The 19,034-nt window shown below is 40.1% G+C and overlaps 1 protein-coding gene across 9 annotated transcripts in view; it reads left to right on the forward strand.

Annotated features, from left to right (window-relative positions):
* CNTRL (centriolin) overlaps nucleotides 1–19,034 on the forward strand; it is an 88,265-nt gene that overhangs the window by 38,095 nt on the left and 31,136 nt on the right. For all 9 annotated transcript variants that reach the window (XR_016393631.1, XM_022578855.3, XM_022578859.3 and 6 more), the window contains exons 13-23: nucleotides 747–967; nucleotides 4,031–4,207; nucleotides 7,470–7,604; nucleotides 11,170–11,315; nucleotides 11,925–12,132; nucleotides 12,876–13,055; nucleotides 14,669–14,848; nucleotides 15,618–15,734; nucleotides 16,028–16,172; nucleotides 16,638–16,786; nucleotides 18,429–18,609. Coding sequence is in view for 8 of the 9 variants with exons in the window: in XM_022578855.3 (XP_022434563.2) it covers nucleotides 747–967; nucleotides 4,031–4,207; nucleotides 7,470–7,604; nucleotides 11,170–11,315; nucleotides 11,925–12,132; nucleotides 12,876–13,055; nucleotides 14,669–14,848; nucleotides 15,618–15,734; nucleotides 16,028–16,172; nucleotides 16,638–16,786; nucleotides 18,429–18,609 (1,839 nt within the window). In the remaining variant the exon portion in view is untranslated. The remainder of the gene's footprint in view (nucleotides 1–746; nucleotides 968–4,030; nucleotides 4,208–7,469; nucleotides 7,605–11,169; nucleotides 11,316–11,924; nucleotides 12,133–12,875; nucleotides 13,056–14,668; nucleotides 14,849–15,617; nucleotides 15,735–16,027; nucleotides 16,173–16,637; nucleotides 16,787–18,428; nucleotides 18,610–19,034) is intronic.

Genomic DNA, 19,034 nt, shown 5'->3' on the forward strand with positions numbered 1-19,034 from the left:
AATCCCTAGTTGGGGAACTAAGATCCCACAAGCTGCACAGTGTGGCCAAAAAAGAAAATTTTTTAAATAAATAATAAAAATAGATCTTCCGCCCATTTAAAAAAATCATTTAAAAAAAATGTGACATTGCCATAATAGTGGAAGAGGAAGATAATAGACTGTAAGTGATGAGAGCCTTGGCTTGTGGTAAAAAGACCCCAGTCCTTGTTTTGCCATTATCAGCTGTGTTACCTGGGACAAATTATTTCTGTCACGATCATTAGTTTGGGGGAAGATTAAATGAAATAGTGTTCATGAAGTGCCTGGACATAGTAAGTACCCAATATATGGTTTGTTTGTTTTTGTAAGTCTTCAGGTTACAGGTTAATGCTGCTAGTCTGGGATTTGACTTGGTTTTGTTTTGTGTGTCTAGCAGCAAGAACTGTTTTGTTGCACACTTTTCGTTATTTTATTTGGAAATCACTACTTTAAACTTTTTATAGCATGTATTAAGCATTTCATAAGCAATGCCAATGAATATACTATTTTTATTGTGTACCTGCTTAATACTCCTGTACCATGGATAATAGGGGGGAAAGCTATTACTATATCTTGAAAATGAAAACTAAGATAGTAGGAAATAATTGGAAGCTTAGAATTTCATTCTTAGCTAGTAACAATAGCTAAGGAGGCTAAATGCAGTAATTATGTATCTTGAAAGCATTTTCTTATATATATTATGCCTTCCCTTTCTTCGTCTTGCTTAGGCCAGATAGCAGCAAATGAAGCCCTGAAGAAGGACTTAGAAGGTGTCATCAGTGGGTTGCAAGAATACCTGGGGACTGTCAAAGGCCAGGCTACTCAGGCCCAGAATGAGTGCAGAAGGCTACAGGATGAGAGAGAGACATTGCTGCAGAGATTGACTGAGGTCAAGCAGGAAAGGGACCAACTGGAAATAGTTGCCTTAGATGCAGAAAATATGAGGAAGGTATGATTTGTTTCTTCTTGTCTGTTTTCCTTACCTTCAGAAGTGGATGATGTCCAAGGTAAGTTAGTTAAGGAAGTTAGCCACAGTGCAATTATAAGTGGCAAAAGTGTTAGGGGCTATTTAGTGTTTTGGGGTTTTTTTTCCCTTGAGTTGTGATACACTTGGAAGCATTATTTTTCCCTTACTAAGAAAAGGAAGATTATTTTAGCTGAATTGCTATCCCTGAAAAGTATTGTGATCAAATAACTCTAAAGAATAAGAAATTATAGCTATTACAAATACTGTATTAGATGTTCATATTTTGTTATTTGTGTAGCAAAATTAAGCATAACATAATTTTTCTTATTCTTGTTGCTGTTACTTCATAATTGTAGTATTATTTTACAGATAACAAAACAGACACAGCATTGTAAATTATACCCTTCCATGCTTGATTTGTTGACATTCATTTGGAGATTTCACTTGCTCTGTTTTAGTTGTTTGGTAAACTTTACATTGCAGGAGAACCCAGATTCCCAAACCTCATCCTCAGTAGGGCTGGCTTTGGAAATTTGAATTGATTTGTTTTAATGTTATGAAATTTATCAGACATATAAGAATATCAAAAATATTTAACACTATGTACTCACAGCTTAAAAACTAAAACATACAGATATATTTGAAACCCTCTGTGTACCCCTCCCAGAGGTAGCAAAATCCTGAATATGGTTATTATTTCCCTCTATCTCTCTTCTTTTATTATATGTGTATCCATCTATAAACAATACGTATTATAGTTTTGCATAATTTTAGGATTTATATAAAAAGTACATAATGTATTCTTTGGCTACTTCCTTTCTTCCTTCATGTTTATGTTTTTGAGAATTATGCAAGTTGATACATGTAGCTCTATTTTTATTGATGTATATAGCATCCCATTGTATGTGCCTACCACAAATTTATTGCTTATTCATTCTCCTCTCGGGGGATATTGAGGTGGTTTCCATTCTTTTGCTATTACAATATTGAGAGTGACATTCTTACACACATCCTGAGCATGGGGACTGTGTTCACAGTGGAACTGTGAGTCAGAGTGTACGTGCCTTCTCAGCTTCACTAGATATTGTCAAATTACCGTCCATAGTGATTTTGTGAATTTCTGTTCCCCCCAGCAGTGTGAAGGGCTACCATTACACCACATCCTTGACATCACCTTAATGTTATCTAACTTTTATTTTGTAAGCCTTAATTTTGAAATAATTTCAAGCTTTGAAATAATTTCAAGGAGAGTTGCAAGAATAGCTCACTATACCTTCCATTCAGAGTCACCAATTTATTTTGCCACATTTGCTTTCTCTCTCATATATAATTTTACATGATTTTATATACATTGTTATATAAATTTTTTTCTTAATCATTTTAGAATTAGCGGTAGACATCATGCTCTTTAGCTTCTAAATATTTCAGTATGTTTCCTAAGAACAAGGACGTTTTCTAAGACAAACACAGAATAAAGATCAAATTCAGGAAATTTAACATTTTGTCAGACTTAGTGTTTGCCAATGTGCTGAGTTTGAAATGATGTCTTTTTTTATGAAAATTTTTACATTTACAGGAAAGTTGAAAGAATAATTCATTGAGCATCTATGTGCTCTCTTAGATTCAACAAATATTTTTCTATATCTTTTTTTTGGTTGGGTCATTTGAAAATTGCAGATGGTATGACATCATCCCTTCAGTACATATCTCTTAAAAATGAGGACATTTTCCTACATCAGTGCAATACCATTATTATACCTAGGAAAATTAACAGCAATTCCCTAATATTATCTAATATCTGAGCCATATTCACATTTTCCCAATTGTGCCAAGAATTTCTTTCATGGTGCGTGCGCGCGGGCGTGTGTGTGTGTGTGTGTAGAATCCAGCTGGTAGTTCTGTAGAGTGTCCCACGTTCTGGATTTATCTGATTGTTTCCTCATGGTTTGTTTAACTTGTTTCTCTATGCTCTGTGCAAAATTGTGTCTTGTTTTAACTGCATTTTCACTTGATTACTGGAGAGGTTAAGTACTTTTCATCTGTTTATTTGCCATTCAGTTTTTCTCTTCAGTGAAATCCCTATTCATATTCTTTGCCCATTTTTTCTATTGGATTGTCTGTTTCTTAATGATTTGTAGGAACTTTTTATATATTCTGGATATTAATCCTCTGTTGGTTATATGTAGCGTCTGCATTTTGGACAGGCAACCCATATGATTCAGATGCCAGGTGGTCTTTTGATCACTTACTGAGAAACTCTTCTATAGAAGTTCTTATCACAGGATTCCCCTCTTTAATCAGAATAGTTTAATTCTTCAAGATTCCAAATAAACAGATGAAAGCTATAATGTTTAATCATAAAGAAAATAGACAGGCTAAAATGAATCACAACTGTGGTATGCTAATCAACAGGTACTTATATTCTTGTTAACACTCGTTTAAGCCTCTCTCTCATCCTTAATATTAGAGAGTGCTAGTCCCGCTTTGTTCTTCTGATAAGTGAACATACTGTGGTTTAACAGGAAGAGTGTGGGCTTTGGAGTCAGAAATCTCAGTTCATATTCTGACTCTGTCCTTTTTTTAGCTGCACAGCTCTGTGCTGTTTACTTAGATCTTCATTCTCCATTTCCTCATCTATAAAACGGGGATAATACTTTGCCTTACACAGTTACTGTGAGGATGTAATTAAATAATGAATGTGAAAACATTTATTCCAGTGTCTGAAGGAAAATAGGCCTTAAATTTTATCCTCCTCTCTTTTCTTCTTATGAATACGTAAGACTCATTTAAAGTATCACACAACTGGTTACTTTGGAAAACATGTTGTAGCTTACTGATTTTTCTTATTACATTTAGTCAGTGTTTTTGTTTTCCAGCCTGGATTCACACAGCCTGCAGCTTCATCGTCTTGCCATTGAATACTCTGTGCCTGGCCAGCACTGGCTGGCCAGCATTTACTTTAAGTGCTCACGTTACTTATAAGGACTTGCAGGTGCTTAAGCAGCACACTGAGGGTTCTGTACTTAAAACACTGAATCCTTGCAGGAGCTCGCAGAGCTAGAAAGCGCCCTTCAGGAGCAGCATGAGGTGAATGCATCCCTGCAGCAGACCCAAGGAGATCTCAGTGCCTACGAGGCTGAGCTAGAGGCTCAGTTAAAAATAAAGGATGCCGAAGCCAACCAGCTCAAAGAAGAGTTGGAAAAACTAACAAGGCTCAGCCAGGTAAGTAAGAGCACAAAGCCATCTAGAAACCAAGTAGGCTGGGCCTTAACATAACAGCTTTCCTTTAATTTAATCGAAGATTAAACACTTTTTAATATAATGTATGTGGAGTGATGGGAAGAGCACATTTTTGGAGTCAGACATTCTGAGCTTAAATATGACCCCTGTGTGAACATGGGCAAGTCACTTCGTGGCTCTGAGCCTCTGACAAATGCCTCATCATGTGTAGAGCGGGTTATGGTGAGGGTAAGTGAGACAGCGGGCCTGAAAGCACCTAGCAGCTGGTAATCAATAAACTCTAGTTGTTCTTCCTCAAAACAGCTTTAAGAGACCTCTTTTTTTTTTTTTTATTTATGTATTTATTTTTAAACATCTTTATTGGGGTATAATTGCTTTACAATGGTGTGTTAGTTTCTGCTTTATAACAAAGTGAATCAGTTATACATATACATATGTTCCCATATAAGAGACCTCTTTTAAGTTGATATTAAATTTTACTTTGCTACTTCCTGTTCTGGTTGGATGAAATACCCACTAGTTTAATTATACTTGCAAATTAGTGAAATATTTATTCATCCAATAAATACTTATCGATTGGCCATTAAGGGCCAGGTGCCATGGATGCTGTAGGGAATAGCACAGACATGGTTATGTCCTTGTGAAGCTGACAGTCTGGTAGGTGAAACAGGTGTCGGACAAAGAAAACGATAGGGTTCTGTGCTAGGGGAGTGGTGGTCAGGGAAGACTGCCCTATGGAAATGGTGTTTCAGCCGAGACTTCAAGGGGAACTAGGATTTGGCTGTGCAGAGGGAGCAGAGGTGAAAGGGTAGAGGTAAGGGATGTGTTCTAGGCAGAGAGGCAAGGAGAGAGAGCTTAATGCATTTGAAGTGCTGAAAGTATGCCTCCAGTATGCCAGGAGCGAGAAGAGGAGTAGGGAATGAGAGTGAGAGATAAGGGCAGAGAGGAAGACAGAGGCCAGCTATAATATATTCTTGATCACATTAAAATGCAGTTTTGTTTAGCTATTAGCCAAATGGGTTGCATCTTCCTCCAGGAAGCCCGCCCTCACCTTCTGTTATGCCTGCTGAAAATCTGGATTCGGGACTCTACTTTGATTTTCCTTTAACCTGTGCTCAGTCAAAGCATTTTAGCTTGTGTATGAAATCATCTGTTTAGATTGTCTGTCTCTCCTGCTAGACTCAGAGCACAGTGAATGCCCAGATTGTAGATGCCTGTTTCAGTGCCTGGCACATGAGGAGGGTCAATAGGTTCTAACTGGATGAAAGTTAAATAAAATAGGATAGTTTGAAACAGGCACATGAAAAGATGCTCAACATCGCTAATTATTAGAGAAATGCAAATCAAAACTACAATGAGGTACCACTTCACACTGGTCAGAACGGCCATCATCTACAAATAATAAATGCTGGAGAGGGTGTGGAGAAAAGGAAACCCTCCTACACTGTTGGGGGAATGTAAATTGGTGCAGTCACTATGGAGAAGTGGAGGTTCCTTAAAAAACTAAAAATAGAGTTACTGTATCATTCAGCAATCCCACTCCTGGGCATATATCTGGAAAAGATGAAAACTAATTCGAAAAGATACATGGACCCCAGTGTTCATAGCAGCACTATTTACAATAGCCAAGACATAGGAGCAACATAAATGTCCATCGACATATGTATGGATAAAGAAGATGTGGTATTTATACACAATGGAATATTACTCAGCTGTAAAAAAAAAAAAATGAAATAATGCCATTTGCAGCAACATAGATGGGCCCAGAGTTTATACTAAGTGAAGTAAATCAGACAGAGAAAGACGACTATCATATGATATCACTTATATGTGGAATCTAAAAAAATGATACAAATGGACTTATTTACAAAACAGAAATAGACTCACAGACATAGAAAACAAACTTATGGTTACCAAAGGGGAAAGGGGGGAGGAGGGATAAATTGGGAATTTGGGATTAACATACACACACTACTGTATATAAAATAGGGAAACAACAAGGACCTACTATATAGCACAGGGACCTATATGCAATATCTTGTATTGATAATAACCTATAATGGAAAAGAATCTGAAAAAGAATAGATAGCTATTTGTATAACTGAATCACTTTGCTGTATACTGAAGCATTGTAAATCAACTATAATTTAAAATTAATTAATAATTAAAAAAAATAAGTTTGAATCCCAGGAATTCATGTAAAATGGCATTCATATGATGAGAAAAGGATATAAAAATAGGCTTATTATAGTAATTATAATTACTTTATGTTCCTTTACTTATTAGATACCAAATGATATCAAATGACCATTTGCCAGTTGTCAGTGTTATATTTCTTAAGAGTACCAAGTTTTATAAAACTATAGTTGACCTGATCAGAGTGTGGAAAAGAAGAGGTTGGGAAGGAAACAATTAAAATAACAGTAAATACATATTTTTAAATAATAGTAAATACAATTTCTGGATAGCACGTTCTCTGAAATAAATTTTCAAAAGTTTTTAAGCAAACCCTTACTGACTTAAAATCCATTGTCTTTTGTACTTCCATTGTCCTTTATTTTTTTTTTCTTATAAGTCTTGACAAAAATATTACAGCAGCCTGGCCTTTTCCCAAATTCATATGGTATTGAAAGGGACATTCCTTTCCTTGCATCAGGACTACCAGGATTGGTCTTCAAACCACACATAGAGATTGTGGAGCATAACAGATCTTCTCTCTCTGCTTTACAGATCTATGATTGGTACCCTTTAGTTATATGAAATCACTTGTGATGCTTGTTAAATGCAGATTCCTGGGACTTGCCCTAGAAATTCTGCCCATCAAGTCTGAGAGGGAGTCCAGGCATCTGTATTTTTAACAGGTGCAGCAAGTGATTTTGATGCAGGTATTTGAGCACCACAGTGTGAGAAATATTGGTCTAAGGGAAAAGAGAGCAGTAACTGTTGAATCACTCACAGAGCTTTTAAAGGTAGGTATTTAGGCTCACTCCTGGAGATTCTGAATTGGTGTATCTGGGCTGAGCTGATTCTGATGCTTGCTCTTTCTTATGTATTAATAGTTTAAGGAGGCATGTGAAAAACTTACCTTGGGCTTTTAAACTTGGGGGTACAAATGTAAAACTGAGTTGTTATAAGACGAAAGCTCCCAAGGGATTGCATGTGTATGTAAATGTATTTATGCCTTATTAGATCATAAATTATTGCTATTTTACTTTTTTTGTATCATCGCTTCCTATGGCAATAGTTAGAACAATCAGCTGTTCAAACAGAACTTGAGAAAGAAAAGCAAGCCCTCAAGAATGCACTCGGAAAAGCCCAGCTCTCAGAAGAAAAGGAACAAGAAAATAGTGAGCTCCGCACCCAACTTAAACAGCTGCAGGTAGAGACTTATTGGCTCCCAATACATTCTTATATGGGACACCCAAAGATGTTGCCATCTTTATGTCAGACACTTCACAACCTGCTCTTACATGTAGTAAGCTACTTGAGTTATTAGAAAAAAGGACTTCTGGGTGGGATAGTACCATAGCCTCTGTTGCGATTATTTTAAGATTATTAATATGCATATCCTTTGTGTTGTTATTATGGTGCTAAGAGATAGAGGCAGTGTCTATAGTAAACAGAGAACACCAGGTAAACTCATGGAGGACAGCAGTACCTTGCATTTCTGCTAGAAGCGGCTTTGTTACCAGACTGAGCTAAAATTATCAGATTGATGCATTCTTCTTCCACTGAAATATCTTTGTAATTATCCAGGAATTTAACTAGAATGAGTTGCAGTAGAACTTCTTAATTGTAAAGTTTTCAGTCTCCTTCTCAGAAGGAATGTCATTAAAAATGCAGTCATTTTACATTTTTGAGAGTTTTCTTTGGCAGACTATTTTTATAGCTATTGTCACAATAATCTGCCCGACAAACTGCCCGAGAAGCAAGTGGACAGGATTTTCCAGGTAGTTAAACGCTCTCAAAGAGGACACATGTCTGAACAAACAAGTACCTGGATCAACACGCAGGTTTCCAGATCTGTGAGGTCAGGGGTCACTTAGCTGACCTAGGTGGCAGCTGTTATACTTCACCAGAAATCAAGGGGCAGAGTTATTGTGGTTTGGGGGAAGGCTCCAAATATTCATCTAGGGGGATTTGTGACAAATAAGACTAAACTCACCCAAATTCTCTCTCTCTTCTTCCAATGCCTTGAATATTTTTTTCTCAAAGTTTAAGAAAATCTAGTTACCTAGAATTTAATTTTTACTGCTATCATTTCAGCTTCTGAAGTAAATACCATAAAAGATATACATGTTTTCCATTCTTGTGTGTGTATTGGGTGTTCACTGGATTATTATTTTTTATTTTTACCTTGGAAATTTTCAAATAATCACAAAATCGGAGAGAAGATAGCCTTATGCCCTTTCGTTTACTCAGCTTAAAGAATTGTCAACATTCTGCTCTTCTTATTTCAATTAATCCACATTTTTTTTTGCTGGAATATTTTAAAGAAAATCTCATACATCTTTATTTCAACCATAAATACTTCAGTACACATCTATTAAAGAACAGGACTTCAGGGGTCTCTCTCCAAGGTAGAAATTGAGGTCAGCTTTCCAGAATGCTGGTCCATGCTATAAGACTCTCTTAGTTGGAACTAGGTCCTTTGGTTACTTGGCCTCCTGACCTCCTGATGCGGAGTACAAGTTAAACTCACTCTACATTTATCTTTGTCAGAAATCATTTAGTTGCAGTGAACCAAAACCTACTAACACTAGCTCAAGGAAGGAGACAGGCAGCTTGCTGGTGACCAGAGCTGCTCTGATAACCTTCCAGGGCCTGTGCGGCTCTCATTTCTCCTCTGTCTCCCTGGGCATTGCATTTGGCCCAGCATCAACCCCAGCCCCAAGCTGACATAACTTTACAGGTCTAGCTCTCATACAGACTTGCTGGACTGGATCTTGGTTCATATTTTGGAGAGGGAGAGAACTTGTTTTCTGGCTAGTCAGTGGATTGGCTGTGCTTGGGTCAGATCACCTGTGGCCAGGATTAGAAAGTAATGCAAATATGGGTGGACAGGCACGTTCATTGCAACGCTAATTCTCCAATTTAGTTAACAGTGTTAAAAAAAAAAACAAAACAAAAAACCTAATGTTATACCAAGTTTGAAGAAAATCACTTAAGTAGAATATAGGTATTCAGGGGAATATAGTTAATAGTTTAGGACATAGAACTATTTTTCTGTACAATTTAGGGAAATTTTAGCAGTTTCTTTTTACTTGAAAGAGGTACTGTCTGGATTTAATTCTGGGGTCTAGTTACATTCATTAGTTTCTTAGTGAAAATATCCTAGCATATAACAAATACTCCCACAGAGAATTGTAAGCTATTAGAGAACTTCAGTATTAGATGTTCCACTTTTCAGTTGATTGGCAGATAAAGCTGAGTATTATGGGAAGGTGTTTTTTGTTTTTTCTAAGTTTGAATTATGTATATTCTCAAGCATATTCAAAAATAGAATACTAAAATGAATCCTTATGTATATATCACTCATCTTCAACAGTTTCAACACATGGACTACCTTACTTCATCTATAACACATGGCCACTCTTATTTCATCTATAATACCCTCCACACCTCACCCCTCACACTTGTTCACACACTGAATTATTTTGAAGTAAATCCAAAACATCTGATTTTATCTGTAAATACTGTACTATTGTATGTATCTCTAAAAAATAAGGCTTTAAAAAAGAAGCATAGGGTAGTTCCCTGGTGGCCTAGTGGTTATTAGGATTCCGAGCTTTCACTGCTATGGCCCGGCTTCAATCTCTGGTCAGGGAACTGTGATCCCACAAGCCACGCAGCATGGCCAGAAAAAAAAAAAGTGGCATAAACATGGATACTATCATTACACCTTAAAATTACAATAACTCCCGGGCTTCCCTGGTGGCGCAGTCGTTGAGCGTCCGCCTGCCAATGCAGGGGACGCAGGTTCGTGCCCCAGTCCAGGAAGATCCCACATGCCGCGGAGCAGCTGGGCCCGTGAGCCATGGCCGCTGAGCCTGCGCGTCCGGAGCCTGTGCTCCGCAACGGGAGAGGCCACAGCACTGAGAGGCCCGCGTACCACACACACAAAAAAAAATTACAGTGACTCCCTAATATCTTCAAATACCTTAAGTATACAAAATGTTCAAATTAAAAGTTTTTTAGAAGTGTTATGTTGGAATCAGAATCCAAATAAGGTGCACACATTGCATTTGGATGACTTGACTCTTGTCTCCTGTAATCTATAGTTTTACTCTTTTTTTCTCTTTGTTACATACTAAAGAAAACCAGGTCTTTGTCCTGTAGAGTTTCCCATAGTCTAGATTTTGGTGGTTGCATCCCCATGGCATTGATTAACATGTTCTTATGTCACGTATGGAGGCTTATTTAGATTCAAGTTATTTACTCTTTGGCAAGAAGACAGTCTTAGGTAGTGTTCATACGTACTTCTGTTTTGCATCACGTCAGGACACATCGTAATGCCTGTTTGTGTCTTTTGTGACTTCGGATTAATCAATAGATTCAGATATTGTCGACCATAGTGCAAAGGGTTTTTAAAAAATTGGTAAAGGGAGGGCTTCCCTGGTGGTGCAGTGGTTGAGAGTCCGCCTGCCGATGCAGGGGACACAGGTTCGTGCCCCGGTCCGGGAAGATCCCACATGCCACGAGGCGGCTGGGCCCGTGAGCCATGGCCGTTGAGCCTGCGCGTCCGGAGCCTGTGCTCCACAACGGGAGAGGCCACAGCAGTGAGAGGCCTGCGTACCGCAAAAAAAAAAAAAAAAAAAAATTGGTAAAGGGAGTTGACTGGAACTGTTATATGGTAAATAACTTGGGCTGTGTGTGTGTATTTGGGTGTATTTTTTATTTTGTTTTGGTAATTTTTACCCCTCTCCATTTTACCCCCTCCACAGGATGACAATAACCTGTTAAAACAGCAACTTAAAGATTTCCAGAATCACCTTAACCATGTAGTTGATGGTTTGATTCATCCAGAAGAAGTGGCAGCTCGTGTAGATGAGCTAAGGAGAAAACTGAAATCAGGAGCTGGGGAGATGAGGTAATGGAAAATCGAGACCTCCAGGTAGAGAGTGGGCTGAGTTGTGAATGTGGGGTTCAATGATGAAATCACCTTTCCACCTACTGTTAATGGCTGAGTTCTTTTGTAAGGCTTCCCTTTTCCCTTATCATATTACCATGATTGAGACACAGATTGCTTAATTCAAGTTGTCTGTCACTGATTTTTTTGATCTTTTGTACTTTTTGGTATTATTTAATTTAAAAAACACAAAGGTTTTACGAGTAACTCATTCTTGAAAGCTTACTGCAGATGGTCAGGAAGTAGAGTCACATTATGCATTTTAAATAGAAAACAAATATTGAAAGAAAACTGAGGCTAATTTGAATATATGAAATGGACATTTATTCTTTGAACACACATTGTTAGCCTGACAGGAGCCTGTGCTTTCAGAGTGGCAGCAGTCATTTAATAAAACAATGATTTGCACTCAGGAGGTGCACAGTAATTTGCTACGGATTGACACCAGTCCCATTCCTCACAACTCTTTTTACTTCTGCACTAACGTTACCGGCATGTTTGCACCCAGCATCCAGCATCAAAAATAAAATGTCACACTTATACCATCTTTTTTTTTCCCCCCCTTACCAGAATCCATAGTCCTTCAGATGTCTTAGGGAAAAGTCTCGCCGATTTGCAGAAACAGTTCAGTGAAATCCTTACACGTTCCCAGTGGGAAAAAGAGGAAGCTCAAGTGAGAGAGAGAAAACTCCAAGAAGAAGTGGCTCTGCATCAGGAGAAGCTGGCCAGCGGACAAGAAGAGTTCAGGCAGGCCTGTGAGAGAGCCCTTGAAGCAAGAGTAAGAGAAGGGCAAGAGGCAGCTAGAGGGAAGTGTTCAGAAAACATTCATATTTTCCAGCAAATTACAGTGCTTCCTTTCCCATGTAAATACAGTGTAGGGAATTCCCGGGTGGTCCAGTGGTTAAGATTCCTTGCTTTCACTGCCCAGGGCCAGGGTTCGATCCCTGATGGGGAACTAAGATCACACAAGCTGCGTGGCACAGCCAAAAAAAAAAGAAAGAAAGAAAGAAAAGAGTGTCTGTTATGTAGATTATACCTCAATAAAGGTATACCTTTATAAGGTATACCTTTATTAAGGTATAATTAATAAAGGTATACTTTTTTTAAATACAGTGTAATTGTTGTTAGTTTCACTCCTAATAAGTCAAACTAGGTGTGACTAAAATTCAACTCTAAATGTGGTTACTGATGTCAAAGTCAGGCTTCTTTGTGACACTGTGTTTTCCTTGTTTTGGAAGCAAGTGAGAGATGTTTCTTAACGTGCAAGTGGATAATACAACATCGCTAGAGTGTAGTATAGTGCCAGAATCTGAGTTTTTGATGTAATTATTTTCATGATGAGGCAAACATTAAAATGGATCCTAGAGAGCAGTTGTGATAAAGCCACATCCACAGTAACTCATTAGCACAGCATTTCATTTTACTCTTTAGTAAAATGAAACATAATCCTCTAGAAGGTTTTTATTTTGCTCAAAACATATTTTGCTTAAAAATCATCTTTGAAACTTGATTTCTTCACAGATTAATTTTGACAAGAGGCAACACAAAGCAAGAATTCAGCAATTAGAGAATGAAATTCACTATTTACAAGAAAATCTAAAAAGTATGGAGGAAGTCCAAGGCCTTACAGATCTCCAACTTCAGGAAGCTGATGAAGAGAAGGAGAGAATTCTGGCCCAACTCCAAGAGTTAGAGAAGAAGGTGGGCAAGACTAGGAAAGAGACATATGAGTCCCCACTGCCAGGGTCCTGCACCCAGCAATGGGGCAGCTGAGAGGGGTTTGATCCATGGTCACCTCTGACTGCATTGCTGGCCCAGAGGTGGACCTGACCTAGAGAGACCTAGATGCGTGTCATCGAATCAAGAGCCTGAGACAAGGGTGCCATGCTAGATGGAAGCAAGAGAATTGGGATGTAAGGAGTGACTTGAGAGTCAGTGAGGTGGGGCTTAAATGCTATTGGGATGAGTCATGCTGACAGGTTTTCAACCTTCTTGATAATCCCAGTGCATTACCCCCACCTTTTCTGTGTGTTAGGCTTTCCTGTCTTTACTTTCTTCCTTGTCCAACTTAAATTCCATGGTCTCCCACTCTCGCTGTGTTTTGCAAATATCCTCAAATCCCTTGCTCTTTTCTCCTATCTTCTGTGACAGAACTGCAGCTATCTGCTTTCTGTGGCCCTGCACCCATGGCTAAGTATTCCTGAAGAAAAAAGTCACCCATCCAGGCACAGCAGTAACACTATAAATGTTTGCCAGCCTCAAATGGGCAGCATTACCCTTTTCTCTGGTAAGCTCACTCCCTTGCTGCACTGTTTCGTACTTTCTCATGTCTCACACCTACCCTCTCCCTTCTCCCAGCCCCAGTGAATGACTTGCTTCATGCTTCACTGAGAACCCATCAGTTCCCAAGTATTATTGAGTCTGCCTCCAAAATCTCTCTGGAATATTTGCACTTTGTCCTTCTCCAGTGCCACCACCCTCATCCAGCCATCATCTCACTTCTGGACAACCGCTGTGGCCACCTGACAGTCCCCCACTTCCACTCATGACCTGCTCCACAGAGCAGCCAACACACTCTTCCAAAAACATGAATAGGCTCTTGTCAGCCCCTCCCCATCTCCCCTTCTCTCCAGCAGCTTCTGTTGTCTTTAGGGTAAAGACAAAAATTCTTCAGCCTCTGAGCCCTTGCATGATTCGCCTCTGTTGAGCTCTCTCCTTTTCTTACCGTGCTGCTTCTTTCAGTTCCTGACTCTTCCCAAGCTCTGTCTTCCCTCCTGGCCATTCCTTCTCCTGGACCATGTCCCTCCGCCGTTCTTCTTCCTGAAAGCCCTCCCCCCACCAATCTAGGTCTCCCCTGCTGGCCTCTCACATAGTACCTTGTTCTGTCCCTTGATAGCAGTGAGCACAGTGTTGGTTACACATTTGTCTGAGTGTTTGTTTAATACATGTCTCTCATAAGCTCCTTGAGGGCAGCAGCCAAGTCTGTTTTGTTTACCACCATATGCCCAGTGCCTGACTCCATGATCACAAGGGGCGGGCCCATTGCTTGGTGATGGTGCCAAGAAATGTTTCTACAACAAATGAATGGATTATGATCACGAAGATTCTTGACTAAGTATACTGATTTCATTCTAAGTTATCATACAGCTTTGAGATGTTGTTATTTATTTATTCACTCAGGAGCACCTGCTGAGTACCAGGTATGGTTCTAGGCGTGGGGTGTGCGAACAGAGTCCCTGCCCTCATGGGGCTTTTGTCTTAATTCATTGCTACCAAATGATTCATCTCTTTAATTAGTGTTTCTTTTATTTTAGAAGAAACTTGAAGATGCCAAATCTCAGGCACAGTTTCTTGGTTTAGATAAAGAACTGAAGAAACTAAAGAAAGCCGTGGCCGCCTCTGATAAGCTGGCCACAGCTGAGCTCACCACTGCCAAAGACCAGCTCAAGTCCCTTCATGGAACCGTTATGAAAATTAACCAGGAGCGCGCAGAGGTGAATCCCCACGTACAGAACAAGTTTCCAGCAGGGCTGCCCCTGTCAGAAAACATAGCAACTTGTATTATTGATCTCTTGTTATAGACTTTGGCTCTTTTATAAACCACCATAAAGTTGTCTGTTCCTCTTCAGACCTGAAGATTATATTTCCCCCGTCACAACCCTGCTATGGGTCCTGTACTTTATTGAGTCCCAAAGGAGCCATCAAATGAAATATACTATCCTAATCTCAAAGTGTAGGGGTCTCTGCTTAGGGAGGCACCCGTCAATACACATCTGAACAGAGGTCTTCAAGACTTGCTGTATAACCCTTCTGAACCTCAACTTTTTGTCCTTGTCATCTCGTGCAGTCTGATGACAATATGTCACTTCACAGGGTTATTATGACTCCTGACTGAGATAAGTCTGTTATAGTCTTTATAAGATGCAAATGCTTATGAGATTAAGACAGTAAATCATAGGAGGGAAAATCTAACCATGGGGGTCCACAGAGACACCAGTCATGGAAGACTGTAGAACAGAGAAGAAAAAATTAGTCCTTGCTCTTTCTGATGCAGAGCCCTGCCCACTTGGCCCCCAAAGAGTGCCAGAGTGAGCTGCCAAATCATAGGAACAGCACAGATAAGCTGGGACTTGGCACTACGCGTGCATGGAATGGCCAGGTGGGCGATCTGATGAAAGCAGAAGACTCATTCAGAGGAAGAAAGAAATAAAGAGGGCAGCCTGCAATAGCAGTGGTGCCTTTCTCACACCTCTGTCCCTGTAGGAGCTGCAGGAAACAGAGAGGTTCAGCAGAAAGGCAGCTCAAGCCGCCAGGGATCTGACCCGAGCAGAAGCGGAGATCGAACTCCTGCAGAATCTCCTCAGGGATAAAGAGGAGCAGGTCAGTGCTGGTACCCCCCTGAGACCGCCTCCTTACTGGGTACTTATCAGTTCCTAAAAGATTGAATTAGTGTAGGCAACATCTCAAAGAATTTTGAGGTGCAGCCAATAGTCAATCGGTACTTGATTCTCTGCTGTGTGCCAGGCATTGCATGGTTTAAATGTAAGGAGTAAGGCAGTTCCTCGTTAGTAAAGTATAAGTAAAAAATTATAGAATTAGAATCTTACTGCAGGGAGACATGCATCTGGGAAAGAATATTCATTGGCAACTTTGTATATGTGATTTTTTAATAGTTTCGAATTGAGATGGAGAAAATAGAGGTAGGCACCAGAGGAGCAAACTCACAGGTGCTAGAAATCGAAAAACTGAATGAGACCATGGAGAGACAAAGGAAAGAGATCACAAGACTATGGAATTTACTAGACCTCACTGGGGCTGGTAAGGTATTGGGCTTTGATTTTGGTAGTGGTTTTGTAGTTCTAAAATTAAATCATCGTGTTTGTTTTTTACCTTTAGCAAATTTATTTAACGGTTACAGACTAATTCCATGCTCGATTTATAGAGCTGTGATAATTAGCTTAATAAATAAAGCACTTTTTAAAATGTAAGTAAGTGCAGTATCAAGGGACTTGATTACAAAGAGAGATTTATTTTTGTATTTTCAAAAGAAATACTGTTTACAAATCTGTTCTTTCTCTGGCTCGCTTTATAAGTGAACAGCAGTAGGATATGTCTATCCTCTTTAAGTGTCAACAAAAATTTATTACCAAAGGACAGGCTGAACGGCAGCTTTGAGGAACTGATAAAAGTCATTGGCTCTCGTGGAATCACTTTTGTATTTTGAGAGAGAGAGGAAGTAGATGATTTCATACCCAACTTCACAGAATGGCTTTCCTTTTACAGATAACAGAGGAGGCTTTGAAAATGTTTTGGAAGAAATTGCCGAACTCCGACGTGAAGTTTCTTATCAGAATGATTACATCAGCAGCATGGCAGATCCTTTCAAAAGACGAGGCTATTGGTACTTTATGCCACCACCATCATCATCAAAAGTAGGAAGTCTGTGGTGCTGGGAATATATACTAAATTTTCTTTAAGAAAGTGTGACTGTGTTGCCTTCCCTAAATCTGTGATCAGGTCTCAAGAACAACATATCTAGGCTAAGCCATGCATTGAGGTTCTTAAGTACTTTGTGCTGTGTGAGATGGAAATGGGGCACTCCCAAGGAATGTGGCAATTGCCCACTCATGCTCAGGTGGTATGTGTGGGATCCCTGAACAAGGATCCTATAAGGGTAGATAAAGTGACTTGAGCCCAGAGAGCCTTTTGAAAATGGCAGTAGAGTTATAGAGTCTCAGACAGAAAAATAGCACCTGGATTGCATTTCCTTTTAACACATTCATTCAGTACTTAGGTCTAGGTCAAGTACAAGGCTTTGGTGGGGAACCATGATGAATCATATAGCCCCTGCTCTCAAAGAGTTCATGGGCTGGTGGGGAAGACAAGCACACCAATGTAATTACAAAACAGTGACACGCATGTGACAACAGACTGGACTTCCACGCCCCAGTTGCAGAGAAATGTTAAAGATTTATCTCATGGGGTTGTTTAGGGAAGAAGCCTTCACAAACAGGAGCTTGAAGTCAGCACTTAGCAACCCTCAAAGGATGGGCTTTCAGGAGGGAGGGAACAGCTTGAGAGGAAAAGGAGAGTTGGCTTAGCCCCTTGTGGGGCTGGAGGGCTGGATGGGAACAATGAAAGGTGAAACAGGAAACGTAGATTGGGGTCATGCTTTTTTTAAAAAAAAAAAAGGGCCTCAAAATCCCTTGCACTTTATTATGTAGGCCTTGGGAAACTGCAGTTGAGTGTGCTATGATCAGAGCTGTAGTTTAGGAAGAATAATCAGGCGGAGTGTGGAGGCTAGACTTGTAGTGGGTGAACTCTGTGTGGGGCTGTTTGAACTTGTTCGGGTGAAGGATGGCAGAAGCCAGAGCCAGAGCAGTGGAGCTAGAGCAGAGATGGACTGAGGGGTGTTCAGGGAGCAAAATGTCAGGGCTTGCAGCCTGAATGTGGGAAGGAAGGAGAGGACTCTAAGTGGCTCTTATCCAAAGCAGAGGGGCTGTGCAACATCCTGCTAGAATCAGCTGACAACAGCAGTCAGGAGAAGCAGCTCCCACATGCTAGGATCCCCAGGTCGTTCAGACTTAATCAGAACCCCGAAAAGCAGAATCTGAAATCCTCCTCCCAGAAATCTAAAGGAAGCCAGACATCCGTGTCACAGCCAGGGCTGCAGGTGGAAGCAGTATAGGTTAGAGGGTCGACTTATAACTGAAAGGAGAGGGCGAGTAACAGAGTAGAGCTCTAAAGCCACTCCAAGCTCCTGGCACAACAGGAGACTAATATCCCAGCTTGCCTTGCAAGCTCCTGTTTCCTTGATCTTAGTTGCTGGGCCATCAAGGACTAGGCAAAAGAAGAGAAACCACCAGGAAAGATGAGTACGGGAGACGGGAGGCTGACACCCATGCAGGTTATATGACCACGTAATCACGTCTCGTTTCTGCCTGTGAAAAATGAGGATTACGATATATGAAAAGAAACCAGTTCTTTCTCAACTTCGCTCTAGACTTTGACATTTCTCCACATCGGCCTTTTTATTTGTTAAGAGATAGTATGCTCTGCTGTCATTTATTTTAGGTTTCCAGCCACAGTTCCCAGGCCACCAAGGACTCTGGTGTCGGCCTAAAGTATGCAGCCTCAACTCCTGTTAGAAAACCATGGCAGGATGGGAAAGAACACAGTGCACCTCCACCTGCTTCAGGATACTGGGTTTATTCTCCCATCAGGAGTGGGTTACATAAATCATGTTCAAATAGAGGTAAGTTACATCAGGGAAGTTGCATTTCTCTTGCCTGTTTAATGACCTTTTATTGGTTCCCTGAAATCCATAAGACACAGTCCAGACTCCTTATCTTGCTCTGCAAGGCCCTCTGTGACCTGGTCTTGGCCAACGACCTCTTGTCTCACCTTCCATCACTCTCCCACATGTCAGCCATACCCACTGCATGTCATGTTTCTCACACCTCCATGTTTTGAACCCTCTGTTCAGAATGTCCTAATTAGCTCGACTGAAATGAAGTGTTACAGGTCTGTCTTCCAGAGCTCCAGGGGAAAGAGTCAGACCTGGGGTAAATCCTGGCACTTTCACTGTGTTATCCTAGGGGAATTATTTAGCTGCTCTGAGACTGCTAATCTGTAAAATGGGAATATTACCTTCTGAGAATTTGTTCATTCAGGAACTAT

The sequence above is a fragment of the Delphinapterus leucas genome, chromosome 6, assembly GCF_059928025.1.
Source record: "Delphinapterus leucas isolate spDelLeu-1000000601 "Yukka" chromosome 6, BTC_Dleu_Yukka2, whole genome shotgun sequence".
NCBI lineage: Eukaryota > Metazoa > Chordata > Mammalia > Artiodactyla > Monodontidae > Delphinapterus > Delphinapterus leucas.